This window comes from Sciurus vulgaris (genome assembly GCF_902686455.1).
Source record: "Sciurus vulgaris genome assembly, chromosome: 3".
Lineage (NCBI taxonomy): Eukaryota > Metazoa > Chordata > Mammalia > Rodentia > Sciuridae > Sciurus > Sciurus vulgaris.
Window position 1 is genome coordinate 82,344,664 of NC_136463.1, and position 25,156 is coordinate 82,369,819.

The following is a 25,156-nucleotide window of genomic DNA, read 5'->3' on the forward strand; positions in this document are numbered from 1 at the left end:
GATCTTTTGGGGTTATTTTAGATGCCTATTTTTCTCACTGTTCTTTGCTTACCCTAGTAACTTTTGTCATCTGTGGCTTAGCCTAGTTAACTGCCACAGTTGTCTGTATTTGCCCTGCAGCCAAGGAGCGTTGGTTACATTTGATTCACTCTCTATTGAGAATCATTGGGCTTAAAGCATCATGCCATTAAATAGGGAGTTGTATAGATACAATAAGTATAAGCGTGTATAGTTATAAGTAAATATAAACATATAAGATATATTGAGATACATATAATTATATATAATTTTTTAAAAAAATTTGTGGTGCTGGTGATTAACCCAGGTTTTTGCCCATGCTAAGCAAGCGTTCTACCACAGAGCCACATCCCCAGGCCCTAGGATGAATTTATATAACTAGTAAATACAGTAAACTTATTGTTGACATAAGGAATAGATATCAATCAGATATTTTAAGTACAGAGGTACCATGATATATTACCTTGAAAAGATGACTAATTTTCTAGATTCAGAATAGGACACAAACCATTTATCTAGCCAATAAAAAGACATTTTCATTATTCTTTGGTTTGAAGCATTTCAGTGCTTTGTCATGCTTGAGGTCTTACTTCTGAATATAAAATCATCTCATCTCTGACAAAAGAAGAGTGCCCCCGAGGTGCTGCCCAGCCTTCCAGCTCAGATTCCTTCCTGGTATCCTCTTCCTCCCGCTGCCAGGTTGCTTTGTAAAGCAGTCTGGTCTGTTGGGAAGTGCTAAATGGCTTGATTTTCTTTTTACCTTTTTATCTTTTATATTTCTTCCTATCTAATGCCTCCCATTTTCCTTTGTTTTTAACAGTATACATTAGTATGCTATATTTGTTACAATTAATGAATCAATATTGACACATTATCATTAGCTACAGTCCATAGTATATTTGGATTTCCTTAGTTTTTACCTAATGTCATTTTTCCATTCCAGAAGCCCATATTCCATTTGGTTTTCATGTTCTCCTTAGCTTCTTGGCTGTGATATTTACTCAGGCTTCCCTTGTTTTTGATGATTTTGACAGTTTTGAGGAGTACTGGTCAGGTATGTTCTAGGATGCCCCTCTGTTTGGAATATTTCTGATGTTTGTCTCCTGATCATGATGGAGTTGTCAGTTTTTGAGAGTAAGATCAGAAAGATAAGTGTGGCTTAGATTTATCAGAACACGTGCATTTCATTTAATCCATCTTGATCCTACTGTGTGTACAGGGCTGTGTACTTTCCACATGACTCGTGGTTGGAGATACTCCTCTTGATTGCTTGACTGAAGGAATGGGAGGCTTTGCCACTGTAAGGTTACTGGTTTTTCCCTCCTATTTTATACCATGCTTTTCAGAAGCGAGTCATGTGCATAGTTCACAGTTAAAGAGTGGGAGGTTTTGCTCTCCTCCTTTAGGGTGGAACATCTACATAATTTGTAAGGAAATCTTCTGCATGGGGGATTTTATTTGCTGCTCATTTCTCAGTATGCTTGAATTGCTCTTGTTTTGGACACTGGGAGTTCTTTCATTTGGCTCCTGTGCACCTCTGTCATACGCCACCCGTTTGACATATGCTGTGTGCACGTGTGTGTACATGCTGTGTGTGTGTACATTCTTCCCTTCTCTTAGGACAGGATGCTCCAGTCTTATCTATTTTTTTCCACGTTTTTTAAATTGGTACATTACAGTCATACATATTGGTGGGATTTGTTGTTATATATTCATACATGCACACATTGTGACAGTATAATTTGGCTAGTGTCACTCCCCTGTGCTTTCCCTCCTACCAACCCCCTTTCTTCTATTCTAATAAACTCCTTTTGATTTTCATGAGATTCCCGTCTTCTCCCACCTTTCTTCTCCTTTTTCTGAACTTTCCACATTTGAGAGAAAATATACAACCCTTGATCTTCTGAGTTTGCCTTATTTCACTTAACATAATGGTCTTGAGTTTCATCCATTTTCCTTCAAATGACATAATTTCATTTTTCTTTATGGCTGAATAAAACTATTGTGTACATATACCATTTCCACTGGTGGACATCTAGGCTGGTTCCATGGTTTTGCTGTTGTGAATTGTGCTGCTGTAACCATGGGTATGCATGTATCACTGTAGTAGGATGACTTTAATTCCTTAGGATAAATACTAAGGAGTGGTATAGTTGGGTCTTATGGTGGTTCCATGCCTAGTCTTCTGAGGAACCTTCACACTGATTTCCATAGTGATGTACTAGGTTTATAGTCCCACCAACAGTGTAGAAGTGTTCTTTTTTTCTCCACATCCTGTCCAGCATTCATTATTGTTCATATTCCTCCTGATGACTGTCCAGGCTTACCTTGTGTGCTTTTTCTCCCCGTCCTAGACAGCCGGGGCTAACTAATTACTTTCTTGGGACATCGGTGCTCTCAACTGCTAGTTGAAGCGATTAAATTATATTTATTCATTCATGAGTATTTCTGACTGCACATGATAATACCAGGCAGTATTTGAGGTAGTGACATCACAATGAAGAGAGCAAACTGTGGTCCTTCCTCTCATGGCATCAGCATTTGTTAATCTGTTCTGTGTTGGACACTGTTCCAAGTTTATAGAATTTATGAATTAGTAGAGAATAGAGACAACAATAGGTAAATAGACAAAATTACATCTGTAAAAAAAAGTCACAAAGGCAACGATATCAGAGGATACCCCTCTTTAGGCAATGTTCTTGAGAGAGGCCTCTCTCTGGAGGTGACACTGAAGCTGAGGTCTAAGGGAAGAAAGAGAAAAAGAGATCTTGTGTATCCTGGCAATGTTCTTCTCTCTGAAGTCTCTAGATGATAGTAGCTTCATGGAGTCACCTGCTCTTCACCTCACCCTCTTCTTCAGGAGTTTTCATTATCAAATCCAGGGAATATTAATGGCAATGCATTAAATGGTTTTACTTCTCCTTTCTGATGTTTAATGAATACTTATTTTCTTTGATCCATGATTCTTAAGGCAGTAGAATAAGATGGAGTAAATGAAGTATACATGCTCTGGTAAGTCTAAACCAGAGGTTTCAAATGGGTGCCTGCCAGATGCTGTCTCCAGAGTGGTTTCCTCTCGGTACTGGGAATTGAACCAAGGGCCTTATGCATGCTAGGCAAGCATTCTAACACTGAGCTACATCCCCAATCATGGCCTGTTGTATTTTAAATATTGAGAAATTTCTGGGCTGGGGAGATAGCTCAGTCAGTAGAATGCTTGCCTTGCAAGCACAAAGCCCTGGGTTCCATCCCCAGCACCGCAAAAACAAAAAACAAAAACAAAAAAAAATTGAGAAATTTCACCTAAATCCCAGACTTTTAGTATTTACAATAATATAGATGGGGTCATATGCTTGTAGCAGTGTGATCAATCATAACTGAACAGCAGCACCCCCATCTTCTGGGGTACATGTCTCAGATCTTGCAGCTCTTGCTGATCTTTCCTCACATGTAGCAGTACTGACTCCATATTGGAAAGTTGTATTAACCCTAGAAGATAGAGTCTTGCTAAAACTTAATGGATCACCAATAATGTCACAGAACAGAGAGCGGGTACAAACATTGCCTTTAAGCAATCTGTGTTCTTGCATGTAGGTGTCAGGAAGCAGATGGTCTGTTAATTTATAACTCAAGATGACCATCTATACTAACAAGAAAGAATTACAGAAATCTCAGGAAGTCTGAATGGCGTCAACCAGAGATGCCTGTGATCTGTAATTTAAAAATGATTTCTTTTTTGAAAAAGTCATCCTCCTTTCTCAATACCATGTCTCTAGACTTAATTGGCCTGTGTGTGGCAAGCAGACTGTTTTGGGTCCAGTAACATTTTTACCTGTCTGGTCCCATGTAAATATATTTAACTAAAAGATATTTCAGAAGGATTTTGTTTTGTGTTTAAATATCTTCTGCATATGGATATCTAGTTTCCCAGCAACATTTATAGAGAACCTATGTGTGTTCTTGGCACCTTTATCACAAATCAGTTGGCTAGAAGTGTATGGATTTATTTCTAGGCTATTTTGTTCCAGTGGTCTATGTGTCTATTTTTGTGCTAGTGCCATGCTATTTGGATTACTGTAGCTTTGTGACATATTTTGAGGTCAGGGATTGTGATGCCTCCAGTTTTGTTCTTTTTGCTCAAGATTACCTTAGTTATTTGGGGACTCTTGTGATTTCATATGAATTTTAGTATTGGTTTTTGTATTTCTCTGAAGAACATCTTTGGCATTTCCAGAGGGATTGTATTGTCTATGCCCAGGCCCAGCCTGCTATGAGAACTTTCAGGACTGGGAACTTTTCTTGGTAACTGCTTATTTAACCTATGCCTGGCCTACCTGGTAATAGGCACTTGAAATGCTTATAACATAAATGAATAAAGCACATTTTAATTTGGGTATGTAGTTCATCTCTAAAAGGCAACAATACTTAAAAAGCACAGGCCCCTGTTGGTTTCCATTGCCCTTGGGCCTGGCGCCCATCATGAGACTCATTTTAAAATATCTGTGAATATGGGCTGGGGCTGTAGCTCAATGGTAGAGTGCTTGCCTCACATGGGTGAGGCACTGGGTTTGATCCTTAGTGCCACATAAAAATAAGTAAAGAAAGATATTGTGTCCATTTACAACTTAGAAAAAAAATCTGTGAAATAAAAGAATGAGGTACACCTTGAAAACAAAACAACACATTTCCTAATTCAGACAGGTGGGTTTTATTTGTTTAGATTTCTTTGATAACTCACCATTTATGTGGTTTTATGGCCAAAATGTAGAAAGGACCATGATGGAAACTTTACCTCCTTCTTCTGTTCCTATCTGGCCAGCGCATGGGGCTCCCACCACCTGCCTGCATATACAAGCAAACACCAGCGTCTATTCTTATTTTACCTTCTTACTGCTTACTAAACGTGGCTTACTAAAAATAATCTTCTCCTTGCAACTCTTTACCCTTGACATATTTTGAGGATCATATATTAATAGAGAGCTTTCTTTCTTTTTTTTCCCACAGTTGAAAAATATATTTTATTGTTTGTGCATATTATAATTTATTTAAAAAGTACCTCATTGAAGGGCATTTGGAGTTTTCTAAGCATTTGCTACTGTGAACAATGCTGCAGTTGGATCCCTTGCTTATATTTCATTATCTCTATGATCAAATCCTTTTATCCTTTGTGTGTGTGTGTGGTGCTGGGGATTGAACCCACAGCCTTGTGTACATGAGGCAAGCACTCTACCAAATGAGCTATATCCCAGCCCTGAACAACTCCTAAAAAAGTAGAATGGGCTAGACCAAGGAGTGTATACAGATGTAATTTTGATATATGTTACCAAATTGCCCTCTGTAAGGGTTGTGTCATCAGATATTATTAGTTACATATGTGATATTTAGAATGTGTTTTTGAAATGATATTCACTCTGTCTTCTTTAGTTTTCTTTGATGAATTAGGGGATTCATGTTGTAGGTTGTTGAATTTTGATAAGAGTATTAAGATTGTTCTAGATCATTGGTTCCCACTAGTGGCTGAAGATCCTCAAGGGGTTCTTGGGTTCACATGCTGAACAAACATCAACTGCCTCACAGATGCACTTTACAGGTTTTAAGGGTATATGGAGACTGTCACATTTACTAGTGTACTGAGCCTTCTCATAGTGTTGTTGTCTGAGTTCAGTTAGGAACCGCTCAGCAGCTTAGGGATGGTGCCATTGTCTTCCTTGGCCCTTGGATACTTTGATGCCATTTTTTCTTTTGTCAGTTTTTTCAAAGTAACTAGTCTGTGGATGTAGGAAAATAAAACCAAAAGACTATGTGTTCTGTTTGAATATTTTGTAATAAAAATCATCTTTCTTTTGTAGATGTCCCTTTGAGGACCAGCCTACCACCACCATTCAGAAATTATAAATATGGTAACTAATTTTTCTTATGCTTTAAAAATGTATAGTAATATAATTTAACTTTAGTTTTTGTTTGACACAAATTCAAATTTGTTTTTCAAAAATTAATTTGTTATCTGCAAATAAAAACCAATTTGGAAGTTTATAGGAATATAGGAATCCTACAGTGTTGTTAAGGTCAGTTGTAATTGTTTAGGGAAGTGCTGTATTGGTGAAGAATAGCATGTTTTGCAAACTATGCTAAGAGGGGTTTCTTTGCCAGGCAATCAGAGAAGGAAAAATGAGGACTAAGCATTTAACATTTTAAATGTTATGTAGTAGTTTTATATGTTGCAACTGGTTATCTAAAAATATAGTAAGAAACTGGGCATAATTGTTCATTATAAGTATGATATTCAGCAAACTTGAATTTGAGACTATATTGAAAGTTATGCACCTAATACATATTTCTGTTAATTGGTGCAGACATTTTAAAGTATAAATTTTTTATTACTTTAGATCATTTTTTGGAGTGGCTTTTCATTCTGTTCCCATTCGATAGGGCAACTTGTGACCTACAATCCTTTGAAATCACAATCTTCTCCGTGCGTCTGCATTTTAATATCCAGAGACTAATTGTGAGGTCATAAGGGGTAGTCAAGCAGAAGTTGAAGGCACTGAGTGGAAAGTACTTTGATTTATTGGCCCTAAGAATTTACATACTCAATATTGAATAAGAGAAAGGAATAAAAAGCATGATTAAGGTAAATATGAAACTTCTCAATTGTAGCTTTCATGGCTTTTGAAGTGTAATGCCCTGAAATATAACCTTAAACTTGAATCATCCTACAGATACCACTTCAAATTAGAAAAAGTTCCCTTTTTGCATGGTGTGCGTTATCTATATGCAAACCTGTGTTCCATGCAAGTTATTTCAAAAGATAAATTTTAAATAATGAAAGCATCTGGGTATCTGAGTCGCTAAGCATCATTGGGGTAGATAATGTCCCTTTTTGCTTATTTCATCTCATTGATGCCTTTTCATCCTAGTGTTTCTATATATTCAGTTGAATTGGCAGGAAAAAAAAAAAAAACAAAAAACTAATACATTTGTCAGAGAAGAAATGACAGAACCACTCGTGTTTCGATAGACTTCAGGTGGCTCTTTCTTTGAGTGTGGCTCTTTAACAATCTGCTGCTTTGTGTGAAGCAGGAAGACTGGAGTGTGGCTTCTCACCTGTCATGGTATGCTGTGTGGCCTGTGGGAATAGAACACTGCGTCCCGTGTTGGGGAGCAGAAGGGTGCAGAGTTAGGTTGCAGTTTTGCTAGTTACTGCCTCTGTGCCCTTGGGCAAAAGGCTGTCTGTCTCAGCCACCCACTGCCTGAGATTTCTCACAGTCCCTCCTCCCATTTAATTGTCATCGTCATCTATTATTGATTTAACCACTCATGCTACTTATTTTTAAATCCTTACTACCTAGACATCATACATTTGGGCACACATTAATGTTGATTGATGTACTGCATGGCTGCTCATCCCCGCCTGTTTCATGAGGCTGTGTGAAATTAAATTATGCATGTGCCCATTTGTTTAATGCCCCACAAACAAAAGATATTGTAAGATTCTTTTCCTCAAGGAATTGGCATTAAGAAAACAATGCCCATGGATGTTGTATTTGTTAATATGAAGTCTAAAAGAATATTGAGTCTATTTTTTAAGAAGTCAAAACAAGTGAAGGAGATTATTCAACAAGGAAAGATACGTTAATACAACACCCTTTGTTAGCTTGTCATTTTCCTTCCTTGTCCTCTTCTTGGGTCCTGCCAGTTTCTGTTGGGGAGAAAAATCTGGCAAAATTTCCCAGTCACAGCATTTCTTTTTCTGTTAAAAAAAAAAATGTAGACTTCTTATTGTGGGTTTGCTGGGCCTATTAGAGCAAAGTTCTTTCAAATTTAAAGGCTTATTAGCAAAATATATAGAACACAATTAATATTTATAAGGTCAGACTCTAGTTTTACAGCTTGATTACAACAGACTTTAAGCCCCTTTTATTAAAAAAAATTACTGTTGACTTCTCTAACTTGTCTCAAATAACAAACCAATACCTATTTATAGGGAGAAAAAGGACGTACTAGGCAACTCAGAATAATAGATAATCCAAGTCACATTTGTTTATTTTCTCATGTCCATAGTAAATTTATTTTTAGCATCTGTTTATTTACATTCCTAATGTGCATATTTTACTTAGGTTAAAGTTATTTTTATTTCTTAAGAATATAGTCCTAGGGTGCTGGTCTTGTTTAAAATTGCAATTAAAAAATTGCAATGGATAGTTGAAAATTGACTATTTAAAATAATGGGTAATAGAGAGTGCCAGTTCTTAACTGGGTGATTGGTACTCTATTCTTTCTTCAGAACTATAACAACATAGTTAAAAATCAGGTCTTTAAAAAAAAGAACCTTTTATTTCATATCACTATTGGAATTTCTTTTTTTTTTTTTTTTTTTTTTAACAGGTAATATATTTTTTAATTTCACAGGAAGATATGAACATAGTGAATAAGAACTCAGGCTTCAGCCAGATGGGCCAGTGATCCATCTTGGGCTCAATTGTTGTTGACTATATTTCTCATCTGTAACATAGAATAATTATTATCTCTTTCCTGTGGGTTTTTTTTTTTTTTTTTTTTTTCGGGCTTAAAACAAATTATATTTACAAAGTACTTAGTGATCCTAAGTACTTTGGATCACTGGGAAGGACTCAAATAAATGCTAGTTGTTCTTGTTTTTATTTTTGTTTTTGGACTGATGGAAAAAGAAAGAGTACAAAGGGTACCAAGTTATCTGAAGGGAAGGGAAGACATATTCCACAGAAGAGAAAAGAACACTGAAATAAGAGAGAAGTTCCTGCAGCACATACTGGACAAACGGCCCAAACGGCCCAAATTTTCTTTTTTTTTTTTTTTTTTTTTTGGCCACAAATGTGTGGTTTATTTATGGATTCTATTTGATTTCATTGGTCTGTGTCAGTCCTTACATCACTGCCACATTACTGTAATCACTGTCTTTTTTTTTTTTTTTTTTTTTTTATTGTAAACAAATGGGATACATGTTGTTTCTCTGTTTGTACTGGAATTTCTTATTATAGCATTATTGATAGAAATGAATTTTAGTTTGAGAGTTTATTCAGATAAGTTATAATATAGTCAATAAATGGTTAAATAAAACTGAGTGAAGAATTGGAAATTTTTGGAATTTAAATGTGTTGAATGACTATGTCTGCTATATAATTAGGGACTGATTATCTTAGAGTTGGAATTTTACCCAAGTGTGAAGAAATTGCCTGTTGCAAAAGGACTTTGTGTCCTGACTTCAGTATAAACAGATTAAAGAATGAAATTGGGTTTGAATAAAACATACTGGACCATGTAAGCCTGTGCGGTGTTTGAAAACCAAGAAGCAGATCTTGGTATTCTTTAGTCATTAACAACCCTACTCAGATTACCAGTGATCCCAGGTAATGTTAGAAATCTGAGCCACACTTCTTCAGCATGGTCATTTAACCTCCTGTCAGTGTATCCGCCCTGAGAGCTTAATAGTTTTTTAAACTGTCTTTATTAATATCTATCATTATTTTATATATAACATATAAATATAATTATATATAATATATAAAAATAAATATATGTAACTATAATATATAAATACATATCCAGACACATAAAATTAAATGTATAGATAAGATTATATATATATATATAATTTTTTACATTACCTGCTAATCTTGTAATTTAATGACTAAAAAACAAAATGGAGTAATGTGATTTGCTTGTCTTCTGTCCTAAGGAAAAATGTGTCGAGTCTGACACACAGTTGTGTGTCAGAGCCCAAGGCTTTAAAGTATCTGTGTCCCAAGGGTACTTTACCATTGAGCTAGATTCCAAACTTTTTTATTTTTTATTTTGAGGCAGGATCTTGCTACATTGCTGAGGCTGTCCTCAAATTTGTGATCCTCCTTGCCATAGCCTCACAAGTCTATGGCGTATACCACCATACCTGACTTACCTGTGTACTTTTATCTTTGTGTATGTGTGTGTGTGTGTGTGTGTGTGTGTTTCTGGTGCCAGGGATGGGACCCAGGGCCTCCTACATGCAGGGCAAGTGCTCTACCAATGAGCTGCACCCCCAGCTCCCTTAATTTAAATTAAATTTTAAAATTTAATTTAAAATTTTATCTTTAATTTTAATGATTTGCAAAAGTAAATTTCCTTTTACTCTAGAACAGATTTTTAAGTGAATATGGTCATAAAATTATAAAGAACTTAGAATTTCTCAATTTCATAGGTACTCATTTGTCTCACTACTAATTTCAGAAGAAATTTGAGCATAGTCTGTGTGAAGAGACAACTTGCTTTTTTCTTTCAGATAAACTGAAGATTATTCACCAAGCACATAAATCAAAGGTACGTTCCACATGTGCAGTATCTGGCACTTAGCAGTAATCATTATTAGTTGAACTGGTGAGTAAGTAAATGTACGTTTAAGTGTTTTCCATCATAATAGCATTTTTTATCTTATAGGTTCTCTTTCTAGAACTTTACTTTCCCATTAAAGAATTAAAAAAAAAAAAACTAAGTTTTCTACCTGCTCGTAGATCCTTTTATTACTTATCTCCCACATATTTATATAAAATAAGCATAAAACAATTAAAAAATTCACACAAAAAAGTACATATAAGGAAGCCGTTTCTTATCTCTTGGTCTAGTCTCTTTGACTTTCTTAAGTCCACAGAAGAACTGGACCAGAGGCAGATCCAGACAGTCTGCTTGCCTTGGTGCTAGCTGTAAGAGAAGGCCCAGGACCGCGACTCACGCTACAGAGGGCACCGCCTGCAATTCTGAATCGTCTCCTTCAGCTGTTTGTTTATATGTGTACCATATGTACATCGCTCTTTTCTTGCTTTTTTAGAGTAATGTTTTATTAAGCCACAGTGAAAGGTTTGCTTCTCATTACAGAGTAGTCTTTTTTCTCAGTGGCCTTCTCTATGATGTTAACCACGAAAGAACAAGGGACCATATCTTATTCTGCACACCTCTTGTATCTCCAATACCGAGGGCAATGCCTGGTTCAGAGGAGTTTTTCCATAATAAGTTTTGGATGAAGTATTTATAAAATTCCTTTTTTTTTTTTTCATTCCCTATCTGGTCATAGATACACTCCATGACCTCAGTCAGTATTCAAAAAGATGTGTGCCAAAGATCACAAAGAGGGGATGTCTGTTGCCTCTGGATTAGTAACTTTGTGGGATTTTTCTTTTGTGTGTGCAAATTTGATCATATCCATTATCAAATGCCTCAAAATGTCATGCTCACAGGTGTTGGGGATCAAGTGTGGCATCTTCCTCTCTTTGGGGTACTAGAAAGTTCTGCCACTGTATCTGGCCACAGACTTCGTCCATTTTCCCTTCTCCAGGTCTGCAGTGTTTTCAACCTGGTTTCTAAAATGTAGAGAATAGGAAGTGTGTTTCTATTTTACATGGAAGAAAAAAAATGTAAATATATTAAAAATATATAAATAAAGCTGAAATGAAGCAATGTGCTTTTTGAAAAAGTTGGAAAGCAAAGTGAGTCATATCATTCTCCATTCAGTGTTGCATTTCTATATTGTTGTCCTTGCTCATAAGCTCATGTTTCCTAGAACAAGGAATTGGCAAACTTCATTCTTTGTAATGAAGACCTCGTTCATCATGTTCAAATAATCAATATTATATGTAAAAATGATTTTTAGAAAATCAGGAGATTTTCCTCCTGTAGTTAGAAGAAAAGAAAGAAGTCTTATCTACACTTAAAATGCATGTTTCTCCCTGTTGTGTTATACATAGTCTTCATCCCTCAGGATTGGTTCCAGTATACCTGTGGATACCAAAAGCCACAGATGCTCCAAGTTCCTTATAGAAGATGGTATAGCATTCATGTATAACCTGTGTGTATTCTCCTGTACACTTTGAATCATTTCTAGTTTACTTACAATACTTAATAGTATAAATGCACTGTAGATGGTTGTTATGCTCTATTGTTTAGTGGTTAATGTCAAGAAAAAGTATCTGTGTGTTCAGTATAGATGTAACCAGCATACACCAAAGCATGTGTTCAGTTTCCAGTTGGTTGACTTTGCAGATGACCAACCCTTCCATACAGAGAGCCAGTTATAGTTTCAAAATTAGAACTTGTTTTTTCAGTTGAACAAATAATTTATTTAAGGGTGGATTCCCCAAACAAATGAAGTCATTTAGAATGTTTCTGGACTCTGGCTTTATAAAATTTCATTTACCCATAATAATTCAAGTCCAGACTCTGTACCCTGGAGATGCTTCTTGAAGCTTCCAAGGGATGCTATCCATTTGTACCAATAGTTTTAAAACTTCAGAAAAGTTTCACCTACATATTCTTATTGGTGCCTTATCTGACTGCAGGACATTTTTCTTATTTCCAAGTGATTGTTGTTCTCTCATCTTCTGTTCCTGTCTGCAGGGCCTATAGCATCTCTGGCCAAACTAGTCCGTTTTCTAGGCCAGTTGGAATTTTAATCTCTTTTCTCAGCCAAAGGGAGAGACTTCCAACTATCACTTGGATCTTAATGAACTCATTCATACAAGGGTCTAGAGACTTTCCTAATTGCAATTACCAGATGTCCTCAGAAGTTTCTTCTCATCACCACAGTAAGAAGGCTGTCTGGATCTCTGCTCACCTAAGCCTCCTGTTTAGACGATGAGCTAAGTGTCTTTGAATGAATCAATAGTAGAATGCAAATGATTATCATAATATGACTGTGCTGTGATTATAAGAAATTCATAAAAATGGGCATATGTATATTATGAATTATAAACAGTAGGCTGTTTATATTATAGTGAGAATAATTTCTGCTAAAAGATTTGAAATAAAAACTTTATATCTTACATTTTGTGGGTTTGGAAAACAGATAGCTATCCTTGTTAAAGGAAGAAATCATGTCCTAGAATAAACTGTAATAAGAAATATACAAGATCTTTAAGAAGGAAATTTTTTAAATCATTGTGGTGCTGGGAATTGAACCCAGGGCATTATACATGCTAAGCAAGGGCTCTACCTGAGCTACACCCCAAGTCCAGAAGAAAATTTAAAAATGCTACTGTCCTTTTCCACCCTCACTACATACATACTTGAAATATGAATCCAAACTCTGGGACTTACTATTCAGTCTCATTAAAGTAAGTGCCTCTTAAGGTCTATGCATTTTATTATGTTAAATTCCACTTCAGTTTAATAACAACAACAACAAAGTGAAATATGCAATAAAGAATTCAAAATAAGACTTATATAGAAATACTTAGGATATTTTGGATATGAATGTGTAATAGTATACAGATGTTAATTCTTAATTTATAATTTTAATGACACTTCAATAAGGTAATAACAACAGTTGCATATATATATAAATTATAGAAGCTGATTATAAACTTAGTAAGTAAAAAATAAATAAGAATAGTCAGAAGAATTCTGAAAAAAAAAGTGATTAGCCCTAAGGTATATTAAGACATTATTACAAAACTCTAATAATTAACTTGGTGTGAACTACCAGTTCAATGACACAGAATTAAAAATCCAGATATGGACTCAAATATACATAGAAATTTAGTGTATAGTAAATATGGCATTTCAAATCTATGGAGAAAGAGATGGAGGATTCAATAAATGGTATTGAAATAGCTGGGTTAACATCTAGAAGATTAGTTGAATTTATATCTTCTTCTTTAAGCCAAAATAAATCCCCTAGGGTTAATGACTTATGTAAAATTTAAACCCATCGACCAGGTTAGAGGAGAAACAGATTGAACCTGAGTTGATAATTTGTTCAAGCTGGGTGATGGTTATGGAGCAGGGTTCAATATAGTATTTTGTGTATATCATGTTTGAAATTCTCCACAAAGGTTTAAAAATGAAATTCATAAAAAATGTGAAGGAAACATGGAATTTAAAACATACTCTTGCAGTGGAGCAGGTCTTTCAAAGTGTTATGGAAACTGAGCAATCACAAAAGACTGACATTTTTGTCATTCATTAACTTGTTCAATAAAAATAATTTGGCAGGAACTAAAGAGGAAGGTGCATTTCTCTTCCCCCTTTCTAGAGATGAGGAAACTGAACCTTAGGTTATGTAGTTTGTTGAGTACACACAGCTAGGTGCTGGGGGAGTCTGAATTTGAACCCAAATTTAACTGGAAAGCCAGGGCTATCACATTGTCTCTGCAGCACAGTGCACAGTGTGTGTACTTAGTAAGTCTACATTGTGTATCTCTCATTGCCATCAAGGGAGTAGAATGTGACTTACTACTGTACTCCAACTCCAGCTCCACCTCTTTGAGAAGTCTTGCTAAATGCAGAAGCCATATCAGTATTGATGAAATGCAGTTTTTCTTTCTTTTTAGACCAATGAACTGGTGTTGAGTTTGGAGGATGACGACAGACTCCTGCTGAAAGAAGACAGCACTCTGAAAGCAGCAGGGATCGGTGAGGAAGGGGCCATGCTGAAGGGGCACTCACATTTCCGGCCTGTGCGGCCAGGACTGGCTGCATGTTTGATAACTCCCTGTGACGTGAATGCCCCTTGCTGCTCTTCCCACTCCCTGATCACTATTCAAAGGAGGAGGAGGAGAATGCCCTGCATTCTGATCATTTGACTGAGGGCAGTAGTTATCTCCTCACTAAATGTGCAGAATGCAAATAGTTCTTTCAGAAGGTTTGCTCAGAATCCTGCTGAGGGTCATTTTAAATGATTGACAGGTTATTAGTACCATGTCTACTTACTCTCATCAGTGTCATTTGAGCCGATGGTTTGTGAGAAATGGACGTAGTAGAACTAATGTGGAATAATGAAATGAGATACTGTTTGTATAACATGCAGCGTGGTTTCTGATAGTCATCCAAGTCACTCAGGGCCGACCAAGGCACAGAATTTTAAATAGGGACCTAGTATGTGCAGTTGAAAAATTGCCTGATTTGACTTTTCAACCTGGAATGTGCATGTAGTTCTGTTTTTGAAAAACTGTTATGTGACATATCTTGTGGCCATTAGATGTCACTGTTATTCTACTTACACGGTCACCATAAGCTGATCTGGCAATAGAGGAGTGAAGATTATCAGGGAGGTCTGAGCAGGTGAAGGCACTGTGCCTCTGACACACCTCCATGGTCAGTGACCATGATGCAGTGTCACAAATAACACTTCCTTCAAAACATGCAAGGTGTGTTCCACACGGGGAAGTTAGGACCACACTGGGAAGCTGAACTTTTTTTTTTTTTTGGTTTTTGTTCTGTTGCGTTGCCTTTTTTTTTTGGACTGGAGATTGAACCTAGGGGTACTTTACCATTTAGCTACAATCCCTGTCTTTTTAAAAAATGTTTCTTATTTTGAAACAGGGTCTTGCTAAGTTGCTGAGGCTGGCCTCAAACTTGAGATCCTCCTGCCTCAGCCTCCCAAGTTGCTGGGATTAAAGGTGTGCACCACCACACCAAGCAGGAATTCACTTTTGAAATGATTCATGTGACTAATGTGAATTCCTGACATAGGTCTTTCTATTTAATGGAATTTTAAATAGTAGGTTGTGAATCTTAGACTTGCTTTTGGTGTGTAAATCTACACTGTTTGCTAGGATTAGTGTCTTTCCATATTATGAATATGTAAGATGGATCATTATTTGAAAAACATTTATTTAACTGGCACTTTTTCTTCAAATGTTATTACATTATTGTGACAGGTGGCATCTGTGTTATTGAGACATGTGGCACCTGGGGTAGCCCTGCTTGTTTTTAAAGCATAGAGCTACATAATGAATATAACAGGCTGGCATTGTTGTGGGAATTGGCAGATGGCTGTATGGAAAAGGTTGGGAAATGCAAAAACAAACCAAAAAGGCAAGAAAGGTAAGATTTTACAAGGTGATGCTCTTGACATCTCATATAAATGGGGAAATATTGAATTAGACAGAAAACTACATCAGGCCTATTGCCAAAGCATTCAGGAAAATAAATTTCAAAACCTTTATCTCAGTTTTTATTCCAATTAAATGTTATACTGTGGAAGTTAAGAAAACAAAAAATGTAGCTCCATGATATCCTAACTTGGAGGGAAAAGAACCGTCCAAAGGCCAAGGCCATAAAGGGGGAAAGCAATAGATTTGATCAAATAAAACCCCCAAATTATAAACCCTTAAAGGAGAAACAATGAACTATGAAAAATATGTGCAACATAAATGAAAGGTAAAGTTATTAACTAAACTTTTATAAAAAAGCTCTTGTATAGTAGTATGAAAAAGATGAAGAAATTCTGATAGAAGTAATGGCTGACATAGGAAAACCAGTTCTACCTTATTAGTGATGAGAGAAATTCACATTAAAATAGACCCCACTTTTTAGCTTGGTATGAGCTAAAAACAGCCAGAGCATAACAGCCCAGAGCCAGTGTGCGTGGCGTCAGACCTTGATTCTGCTTTTTACCATCTGGGTGACCTTGGTCAACCAGTAGTTAGTAGAAGATCAGTAGTCATGAAAAAAAAAAAAATAATGGAAGTATCCAAGGAGGCCCTTGGTGTAGGGAAATGATATTCTCTGGTACCATTGTTGGGAATGTATATTGCTTCTAATGTTCTGTAGGTCAAGTTTAACATTCTCTTGTATTTGTTATTAAATCAGCAGGCATGTGCTCCTTCAGACTCTGAGGTTGTGGTCTACCTTCAGAGGGATGGTAGAGGTTTCTTTCACCTTCCCTGATTGTGAATCACTGACACAGGAATTTTTACGTTGCATGGAATCATGTGTAATACTGTTATCTGAAACTGTATCTATGGACGTGTTTGTATATGTATATGAGAAAAGATCATATACCAAAATTGTAGAAATGGTTTCTCAGGGTAGTAGCACTGCTAGTAAACTGAGCTTTTCCTTTCTTCTCTGTATTATCTTATTATTGGTATTTACAAAAATTTCCGCAGTTTGTAAGTATTCCTTATCATTAAGGAAACAATTTTTTAAAAGAATAATAAATTCCTAAATCACTTGCTTTGTGACCTTTGGTAAGCCTCTTGGCCTCTCTGAATTAAAATGCAATCTGTATAAATGTGAATGATGAAAACTTTCAGAAGGTTGTCAACAGGTTAATAAAAGAATGAAGGTGTCCAGAACAAAGCATGTAAGAGGCCCTGCAGAACACCTATTTTATTTGAAGATGGCAGTTGGCAAATATTTTGAATTTGCTAAAACAGAGTTTGCCTCATTCTCATTTATTTCAGACTAGCTTATGTAATCAACCATCTCTAAAAGTGAGAATCAAATCCCTCTTTTTATCATTCTTGTTTTAAGGCCACATGACTTTGATCAGAATCAGATCCTTTTCATGGGTTTCTCCCCTTGTTTCAGGGTGGTTAGGGGAGCAGATTGCTCTGGACACCGGGACAGAGCAGTAGCCTTGGCCATGGGGTGACTTCAGTCCCTGCCAGGAGTGATATCCTCTTTATCCTAGAGCAGTGTTTTTGTCTTCTGGCAACAAGCCGAGTTTTACCCAGGGAAAGAAATGAGAATCCCCATAGAGCAACAGAAATTCTAAGTAGGAGTTGAGTTGCAAAAAATGATAATTGAGGGTCAGGCATGGTGGTGCACACCTGCAGTCACAGCTACTTGGGAAGCTGAGGCAGGAGTATCTCAAGTTCAAGGCCAGCCTGGGCAATTTACTGAGACCCTGTCAAAAAATGAATTTGAAAGGCCTGGAATGTATGTAGCTCAGTGGGAGAGCACTTGCCTAGCATGTGTGAGGCCCTGGTTTTAATTCCTAGTACCACACCCAAAACACAAAGAAACAAAAACCATGATACTTGAAGTGTGTGATTTTTCTAGGGAATTTTCCCTCCCTCCGTGCCGTGTCTGATTAGGTTTCTAAGAGGTTTAAGAGAAAAATTCGAAGTCATTCCTCTTTCCCTTTTTACCACTTGATCTTGCTGGAGAGCTGTCATTCTGCTATCACAGCCAGTTGCCATGGGAATAATGCCAGTGTAACAAATTTATCATTATGACTCTTCTGCAGGAGTCATGAAAGGAAAAGAAAGGCTGGGAGGGGGAAATTAGGGGGAAAACTTGTTTGAAGATTCTTTTATCTGCCCTGCAGATCCCCATTGTATGTTCCACATCTTACATCGGTGCTGAAATACAGAAATAAAAGAAGATTTCCTTTGTGGAAGGAAAAGAGAAGAGGGTTTTACCTAGAAATGTTGTTTAAGATGGAAAGATTTTTATCTTGTTTTTAACAATTGTTTATTCTACGTAACAAATTGCTTGTAAGTTGGGAGAGGGTGGGTGATATTTTCTATTTCATTTTGCTGTGTCCTGCTACTCTTTATCTTTTGAATGCACTCTGGTTAATGAGGGGGTCTGGGGCAGAGTATGAAAGATGGTGGAATGAGACAGACATCATTACCCGATGTACACGTATGATTACCTGAATGGTGTGACTCTACATCGTGTACGACCATAGAAACGAAAGTTGTACCCCATTTGTGTACAATGAATCAAAATGCAATCTGTAAAAATAAAAAAAGATTTTAATACAAAAATTATTATTTAACACTTCTCAAATAAAAAGGTAAAAAAGCCTTAAAAAGTTTTTCTTTTTAAAAAGAAAGAAATTGTGGCAGGGAAACTCTTCTAAAACCAGTTGTGTTTTATTGGAAATGTTTTAAAGCAAGTTACAGTAGGCCAAACCACAAGCACTTATTTGAGGAAAGAGTTGTTGTCAAGCCAACCTCCGTAATAATTCCAAACTCCCTCGTGGTTTGTTTTCATTTTGCTTCTGTCATCTGTCCCCGACTAGAACCAGGTCCTGTGCATCACACCTCTGGTTACCTCCTACCTGTGGCTAAAACAGGATTCTTTTCCTCCTGCTTCTTTATCAGGATCATGTTTGATTTGTGTCTTTAAGGTTTGGGCCCTTTCCCACTCCTTTCTGGGTGATCCTGTCTTGGGCACTGTGTTTCCTTTGACACAGCCCCAGGTGACTCCCCTTCATGCTAACATTGTAACAGCGATGCCAGTGACTTCAGAACAAGGAGTCAGAACGCACTCCACAGATTGTTTTTCCCTGGCTTGTATTTATTTTTTGCATTTAAAAAAAATATCTTTGACAATATTATACATATTTGTGGTGAAAATGAATATTTCGATGCAGATGTACAGTGTGTAAGGATCAAATCAGGGTAATTAGCGTGTCTGTCACAGCCAATATTTATACCGTCTTTGTGGGTAACATTCAGAATCCTTTCTTCTGGCCATTTTGGACTATACAATGAATTATTGTTAACTGCTTTCACTGTACTATCCTTACACCTTAGCACTTACTCCATTTATCTAACTCACCTTTCACCCACTGATCACTCTCTCCCTAATTTATTTCCCTCCTGCCTCTGGTAACCCCAGTTTTATTCTCTAATTCTATATTCTAATTCTATTCTTTAGTTTCTGCATGTGAGTAAGAATATGCATTATTTGTCTTTCTGTTCCTGGCTTATTTCTCTTAACATATTGTCCTCCAGTTCCATCCCTATTATCACAAATGACAGGATTTCACCCTTTTGTGACTGCAGAATATTCCAACGTATGTGTGATCCTTCTTCCCTTTTTACTTTTCTCTTGCCACTACAGAAATTGCAGGCACATGCTCAGTCAGTCAAGTCAGTTTTCACCATTGATTTTTTTCAGTCTGTAGTTTGGAATCTCTTGCCAGTTGATCGTAAACATTTGAAGCAGATAAGATAAGAACAGCACAGTAGTAGAGACCGCCTTACTGGATTGTGAGCTTCTTGGGTGAAAATTTTGAAGTAGAACTCAACTCAGAGCACCCCTTTGATTATTTTAGTTGGGGTTTTGGGAAGCCTGGAAAGATATGGTAGATTCCTGGAGCAGGAGAGATGGTGAAATTTTGTTTCAGATTTGGCCTCAGATTGCCCCACACTCACACCCTGACTTTTACAAATACACATACATATGTGTGTATGTGTGTGTGTGTGTGTGTGTGTGTGTGTGTGTGTGTGTACAATTGTGAAAAATATGCAGTTATTGTCACATGGCAGCCTGTCCTGATCATACCACAAAGCCAGTGCACACATCTTGGTTTCCTTCCTCCTGCCCCAGGGGATGCCCCTTATATCACTTTGGAGCCATCCAGCTTGAGGCTTAAAGAGCAAGCAACAAACCCTCGCTGGTAGATAAGATAGTAGATAAGATCCTGAGATAGTTAAGGAGTTTAAAAACATTGCATTTAATTTATTTTGGGATTTCACACTTTAAGTTGTTTTTTTTCTTATTTTCAAGTCATCATTGCTGTTTCCCTGTTAAAGGGTGTGTGTGTGTGTGTGTGTGTGTGTGTGTGTGTTGGCCTGCCTGCCTGCCTGATCCTTTAGGAAGCATTATAAAATTGTTAATTTTATAGCCGAAGTTCAAATGTCCTGACTTCTATTCATTTCATTAAACTAGAACATCAGCATTCAAATGATCCACAAATGTATTTGGAGGGCTCTGACTTGATTTCATTTGATAGTAAGACGAAGGGATGAAGTGGCAGTGTATTTATTGGATTTTAGATTGCACATTCATTTCAGATTCCCATGCCAAGGCACTCTGCACCTGACCGCCCTGCTGCCTGCAGCACATTTAATTTAAAACCAGGTGCCCGAGGGGACCAGCACATGCGAGACTTCCTGAGGGTTCTACCCCCACCATTTTTAAAGAAGCCATTTTGAGCAGAATTTGGGCAGCAGGAGTGTGAGGGGCAATGGCAATGGTGAGAAGAGCGATCGGGTGAAGGTCTTGAAAATCAATCCTCTGTGACTTGTTTCCACTTAAACCGGCAAATTGATTTGCAGTATCAAATCATGGAAACATTCTCTAACATTTTCATCAGCTTTAGAGAGTTTTAAAAACATTACTACTTCTGTTTGAAGTCTACATTAATAAAATTTAATATCCATTTCGATTTACTTTTGAATATTTAGAGAAACTCGAAATTTGTATGTTTTCCAATTAAAGGGTGAGCAAGATTTTTTTTTTAATCACCTTGAATTATTTGAGTTTAACCCATTTGTCAATCCAGCTTTCTTGAAAAGGAATGGACTCATATGAAAATAAAATCATTACCCTGGATGATTTCATTTCGAGCCTATGAGAGATGGCCTCAATACTTTATATAAATAACAAGTTGCTCTCTAAGTTAATTAGACTCATCAAAACAAAACTGCATTGTCAGTCTTTGCTTTCTGTCAGCTTATTCTGAACCTGCTCTCCCTGTACTGCAGATCTGCATGACATATTAGCTTCTCAAAAGGAGTACAGATAAATGTCAACTGCAGTAAGTGAAAATTGTAATTACAGGGAGCGTGGCTCGAGCCAAGTGCTGGCCGGGCAAAAACTGTGTAAAGTTCCATCTGTAAATAGCACATCACAGATAAAGCCTCGCTCTGTGATCATCAGAAACAAGATTCCTCTTGCTCATTCTCCATTAGAAGGATGGTTAGAATCACTCCAAATGAGCTAGGTCTACCTTGGAGCACACCTCTTTTCAAAAAGGAAACCCAAGCTGTTTTTAAAAAGGATAGTCTTTAAGTATCTTCTTTGAATATTGAATTTTCTGATGCCCCCTTTTCAATATGTCGCTGATTCCAGGTGTGGAGCCTCTTACCCCTTCTTTTAAATGCTATTTCTTGTAAAACTGTCCTGCTCTGGGTTCCACTGTTTACAGCCCCTCCTGTTGGTTCCTAGTCTCTCTGTTGTATCCCCGAACAGACTCATTGTATAAGAGCTTGCGATCTGATTTTCATCCACTCAGATTAAATTTAATCTTGAAGACATAGTAGGGCCTGAGACCATCATTTTATTTTCTTCTCTGAGCATTTGTTTGTTTTCTGTACTGAGCACAGTAGCTTATGATGGAGAGATGCTGCATTTGATACTCTTGCAAATGGCAAAAACATTTTTAATGAGATGACATGCTAATCTCATTAATTTCATTCTTTTGTGATAAATTCTAATGATGAGATTAGAGCTGTAAACCACAGACCAGTGGTAATCCGTGGCATCCTTCTTATCATTGTATTTATTTGGCTTGAAGAGTTTTACTTGCCTGTTTTTAGAGTATATGTTAATTGCATACTCAGTATTCATTACAAATAATCTCATCTCTGTTCTCCTCAAGATTCCAAAGGCCCTTTTGCTCTTTCAGTAAAAGCCAAGCAGACTGTATTAACTTCTGGTTTAATTTAAAAAACCAATGTGGAACTTGTTGGCGCAACACCTTAAAGAATCGCATGTTTAATAAATTGGAAGTCTTTCCATCAGATTTGTCTCCAGTCTGAATTAATAATGTTGCTGACTTATTGTTTTAGAAGACGGAGTCCTTGACCTGCTAGGTTGAAAGAATTGTGACTGCTCTGAACCTTTGTGGGTCCTTTAGCTGTGCCATATCCCCAGTGAATAATTAGAGGTATTTGAAGGTATTGCGGTAGAAGCCAATTTGTGTCTTTCACTTTGCATATTGTTGAAGCCTCATGAATTAATCATAAGCAGGGCAAAAAATTAACTTCTTCAGACACATATTTTGATGGGTCATGAGGGAGAATGTAAAGTGATCTGTAAAATATTCTACTGATCCTCTAACTATTAAATTATTATACCTACAGGCTAATTTCAGGGAGGGGAGAGAGTCCCTCCCCCCTCAGGAACTGAGTAGCATATTGGAAAATATATCAAGGTTTGTTATTTTCTAGGACGTAAAGACTATAAATAAACAATTTCATGATTTTCTGAAAATTCTTAATTCTTGTGTTGACCCTTGATTTTAATTTTGCACATTCTTTTTCTTTTTCTTTTTAAATTATTTGATTTTTAGATTCTTACAACTGCACCTAAAACTTCTTGCCGAGTTGGTAAAATGTATTGTGCCACACAGCGACTGATATTTTTCATTTCAGGCATCTGAAACTATTCTAAAATGCCAAACCCAGGTAATGCGGATTTCCATACTTGTTTAAAATTTGGTTTTACATTAAAATCTCTTTTCCATTTTCTGTTTTTCTTTTTTTCAGCCAGCGAAACAGAAATTGCATTCTTCTGTGAAGAAGATTATAAGAACTACAAAGCTAATCCCGTTTCATCCTGGTGAAAACGGCCCGCCTTGGGGCGTCCTCTTTGCATACCTGTATTAAGCTCTTTATTCCACTAGTGAGTTTTTGAAATTGACAAATAAATCTTTAAAAATTAATCCCAGTCTCTGCCGTTTGAACTAAAATTTGGTGATTTCTCTGTCGTTAGCTAGTCTGGACTGACTGACTGACTTCCTTCCTCCCTTCCTTCCTTCTTTCTTTTGATAATATATCATGAGAAAAACATTTGATTTTTTTAAGTGAAAAAATCATTATTGAATTAGGGATTCTTTTAGTGGCTTGCATGTTGGATCCTTTCAAAAGAGGTCAAGGTCATACTGTTTATTTTTAAATCTGCATGGTTTCTGACCAGCGCGGCTCTCACTGTCTTTGGCTGCCAGAGATTATAAGAGGCTGGTAGGACTGCGGTGCCATCTTTTAGCTCAGGGAGTGAGCGATGCTCCCACTACATGTGACACTGAATGGTGTTTACACGAGGGAAATCTTATGATGTAAGAGGGTCACTTCCCATTTTTAGTTATCCTATTAGTCAGCTTTTGTTGCTGTGACTAAAATACCTGATGAGAACAATTTAGAGGAGAAAAAGTTGGGGCTCACGGTTTCAGAGGTGTTGTCCATGGTTGGCAGACTCCACAGCTGGACTTGAGGTGAAGCAGAACAGCAGGGCGGAGGAGTGTGGTGGAGGAAAGCTGCCCAGCTCATGGCCACCTGGAAGCAGAGGGAGTGAGGTGCCAGAGAGAAAATGTAATTTCCAAGGGCTTGCCCGCAGTGACCTGCTTCCTCCGGTCACCCCACCTGCATACAGTTACCTCCCTGTACAGACATCCTTTCAAATGATTAATCCATCAAGTAGATTAAACCACTGATTCAGTTACAGCTCTACAATCTAATCATTTCACTTCCAAATATTATGAACATTCCTGCATTGTCTAACATAAGCTTTTGGGGAGCACCTCATATCTAAATCATAACAATGATCTAGGCCTGTACGAATAACATTGCTGAAAAAAATTCTTCTTCTGAACTGTGTTTCCTAACTTTTATTATAGCAAACTCTAATACAGCCAAACTCGATTTGTTTAGAGAGAGGGGGTAGCCAGCTATTTGTACTTCTGAAAGAAAAGTGTTCATGAACAAGTCTACATCCTGGAAGGTATTCTTTCAAAATAATACAGTACTTTTGGTTTTTGAGTGGCTGATGACAGGGACAGTGTCTGAGCAGTAGTAGTTCCATGGGGACCTCGCAGCCAGCAGGTGTCTCCTGGGAACTCCTGGAGAGATTGGTTGGTTCTGAAATTGCCCCTTTTCCCTCTGAATTGCCAGTAGGGAGCTAGGCCTTTCAAGGACTTGGAACTTTATCTAATAGGTAGCTGGGAGCCGATGGCAATATTTAAACAGCTAAATTACATGATTCAGTTTTTATTTCTATAAAATGAGTTTGGGGCTGGTCATGGTGGCACCTGCCTGTTGTCTCAGCTACGAGGGAAGCTAAGGCGGGAGCATTGCAAGTTCAAGATCAACCAGGCACCTTAGTGAGACCCTATCTCAAAATAAAAAATAAAAAGGACTGTGAATGTAACTCAGAGGCAAAGTACCATTGGGTTCAATTCTAATACCGGGGATGGTCGGGGAGTGAGCTTTGGTGGCAGTGTCCAGGTGGTGGAAAGACTAGAAGACAGTTGTCATAGACAAGGTGAAGACTGGAGGGTCTGGACTGGGGCTCGGACAGAGGACAAGTTGAGGATTGGAGATGATTGTAAGAGTGCTCACATTGGATCATGCATGAGATAGCAAACGGTGGAGGTAAGTACTTAGCATGTTAACTAGTCCTTTAACTTTAGCCACAGCTCTCCAAAAGTGGTAGTAGTGTGTCTATTTATAGATGAGGAAATTGGGAATGGGCAGGACTGGAGCCAAGTCTGCCTTAGAATTCTGACCTTGCCCGTTCTGGCCCATGGCCTGGATACCAGGTAGAATGTTTGGGAGTTGGTGAATTCCTGCCTGTGGACAGTGGGGAGGGAGGAGTGCAGACAGGG

General features: G+C 37.3%; 1 protein-coding gene and 1 long non-coding RNA gene across 6 annotated transcripts in view; one reads left to right on the forward strand and one right to left on the reverse strand.

Annotated features, from left to right (window-relative positions):
• LOC306657645 (UPF0538 protein C2orf76 homolog) overlaps nt 1-23,731 on the forward strand; it is a 60,237-nt gene extending 36,506 nt beyond the window's left edge. For 2 of the 5 annotated variants that reach the window (XM_079133845.1, XM_079133846.1), the window contains exons 4-7: nt 5,868-5,918; nt 10,313-10,350; nt 14,352-14,433; nt 23,043-23,243. In XM_079133845.1, coding sequence (XP_078989971.1) covers nt 5,868-5,918; nt 10,313-10,350; nt 14,352-14,433; nt 23,043-23,119 — 248 coding nt within the window. In that variant the 3' untranslated portion in view covers nt 23,120-23,243. Of the gene's footprint in view, nt 1-5,867; nt 5,919-10,312; nt 10,351-14,351; nt 14,434-23,042 lie in introns of all 5 variants that reach the window. The other 3 variants (XM_079133844.1, XM_079133848.1, XM_079133847.1) reach the window with 3 other exon arrangements.
• LOC306657651 lies at nt 7,585-23,749 on the reverse strand. The gene is made up of 2 exons (XR_013762842.1): nt 23,718-23,749; nt 7,585-7,768 (listed from the first exon to the last, which is right to left on the reverse strand). It is a non-coding gene; the product is annotated as an uncharacterized lncRNA (long non-coding RNA).
• Nucleotides 23,750-25,156: the final 1,407 nt, after the last annotated feature.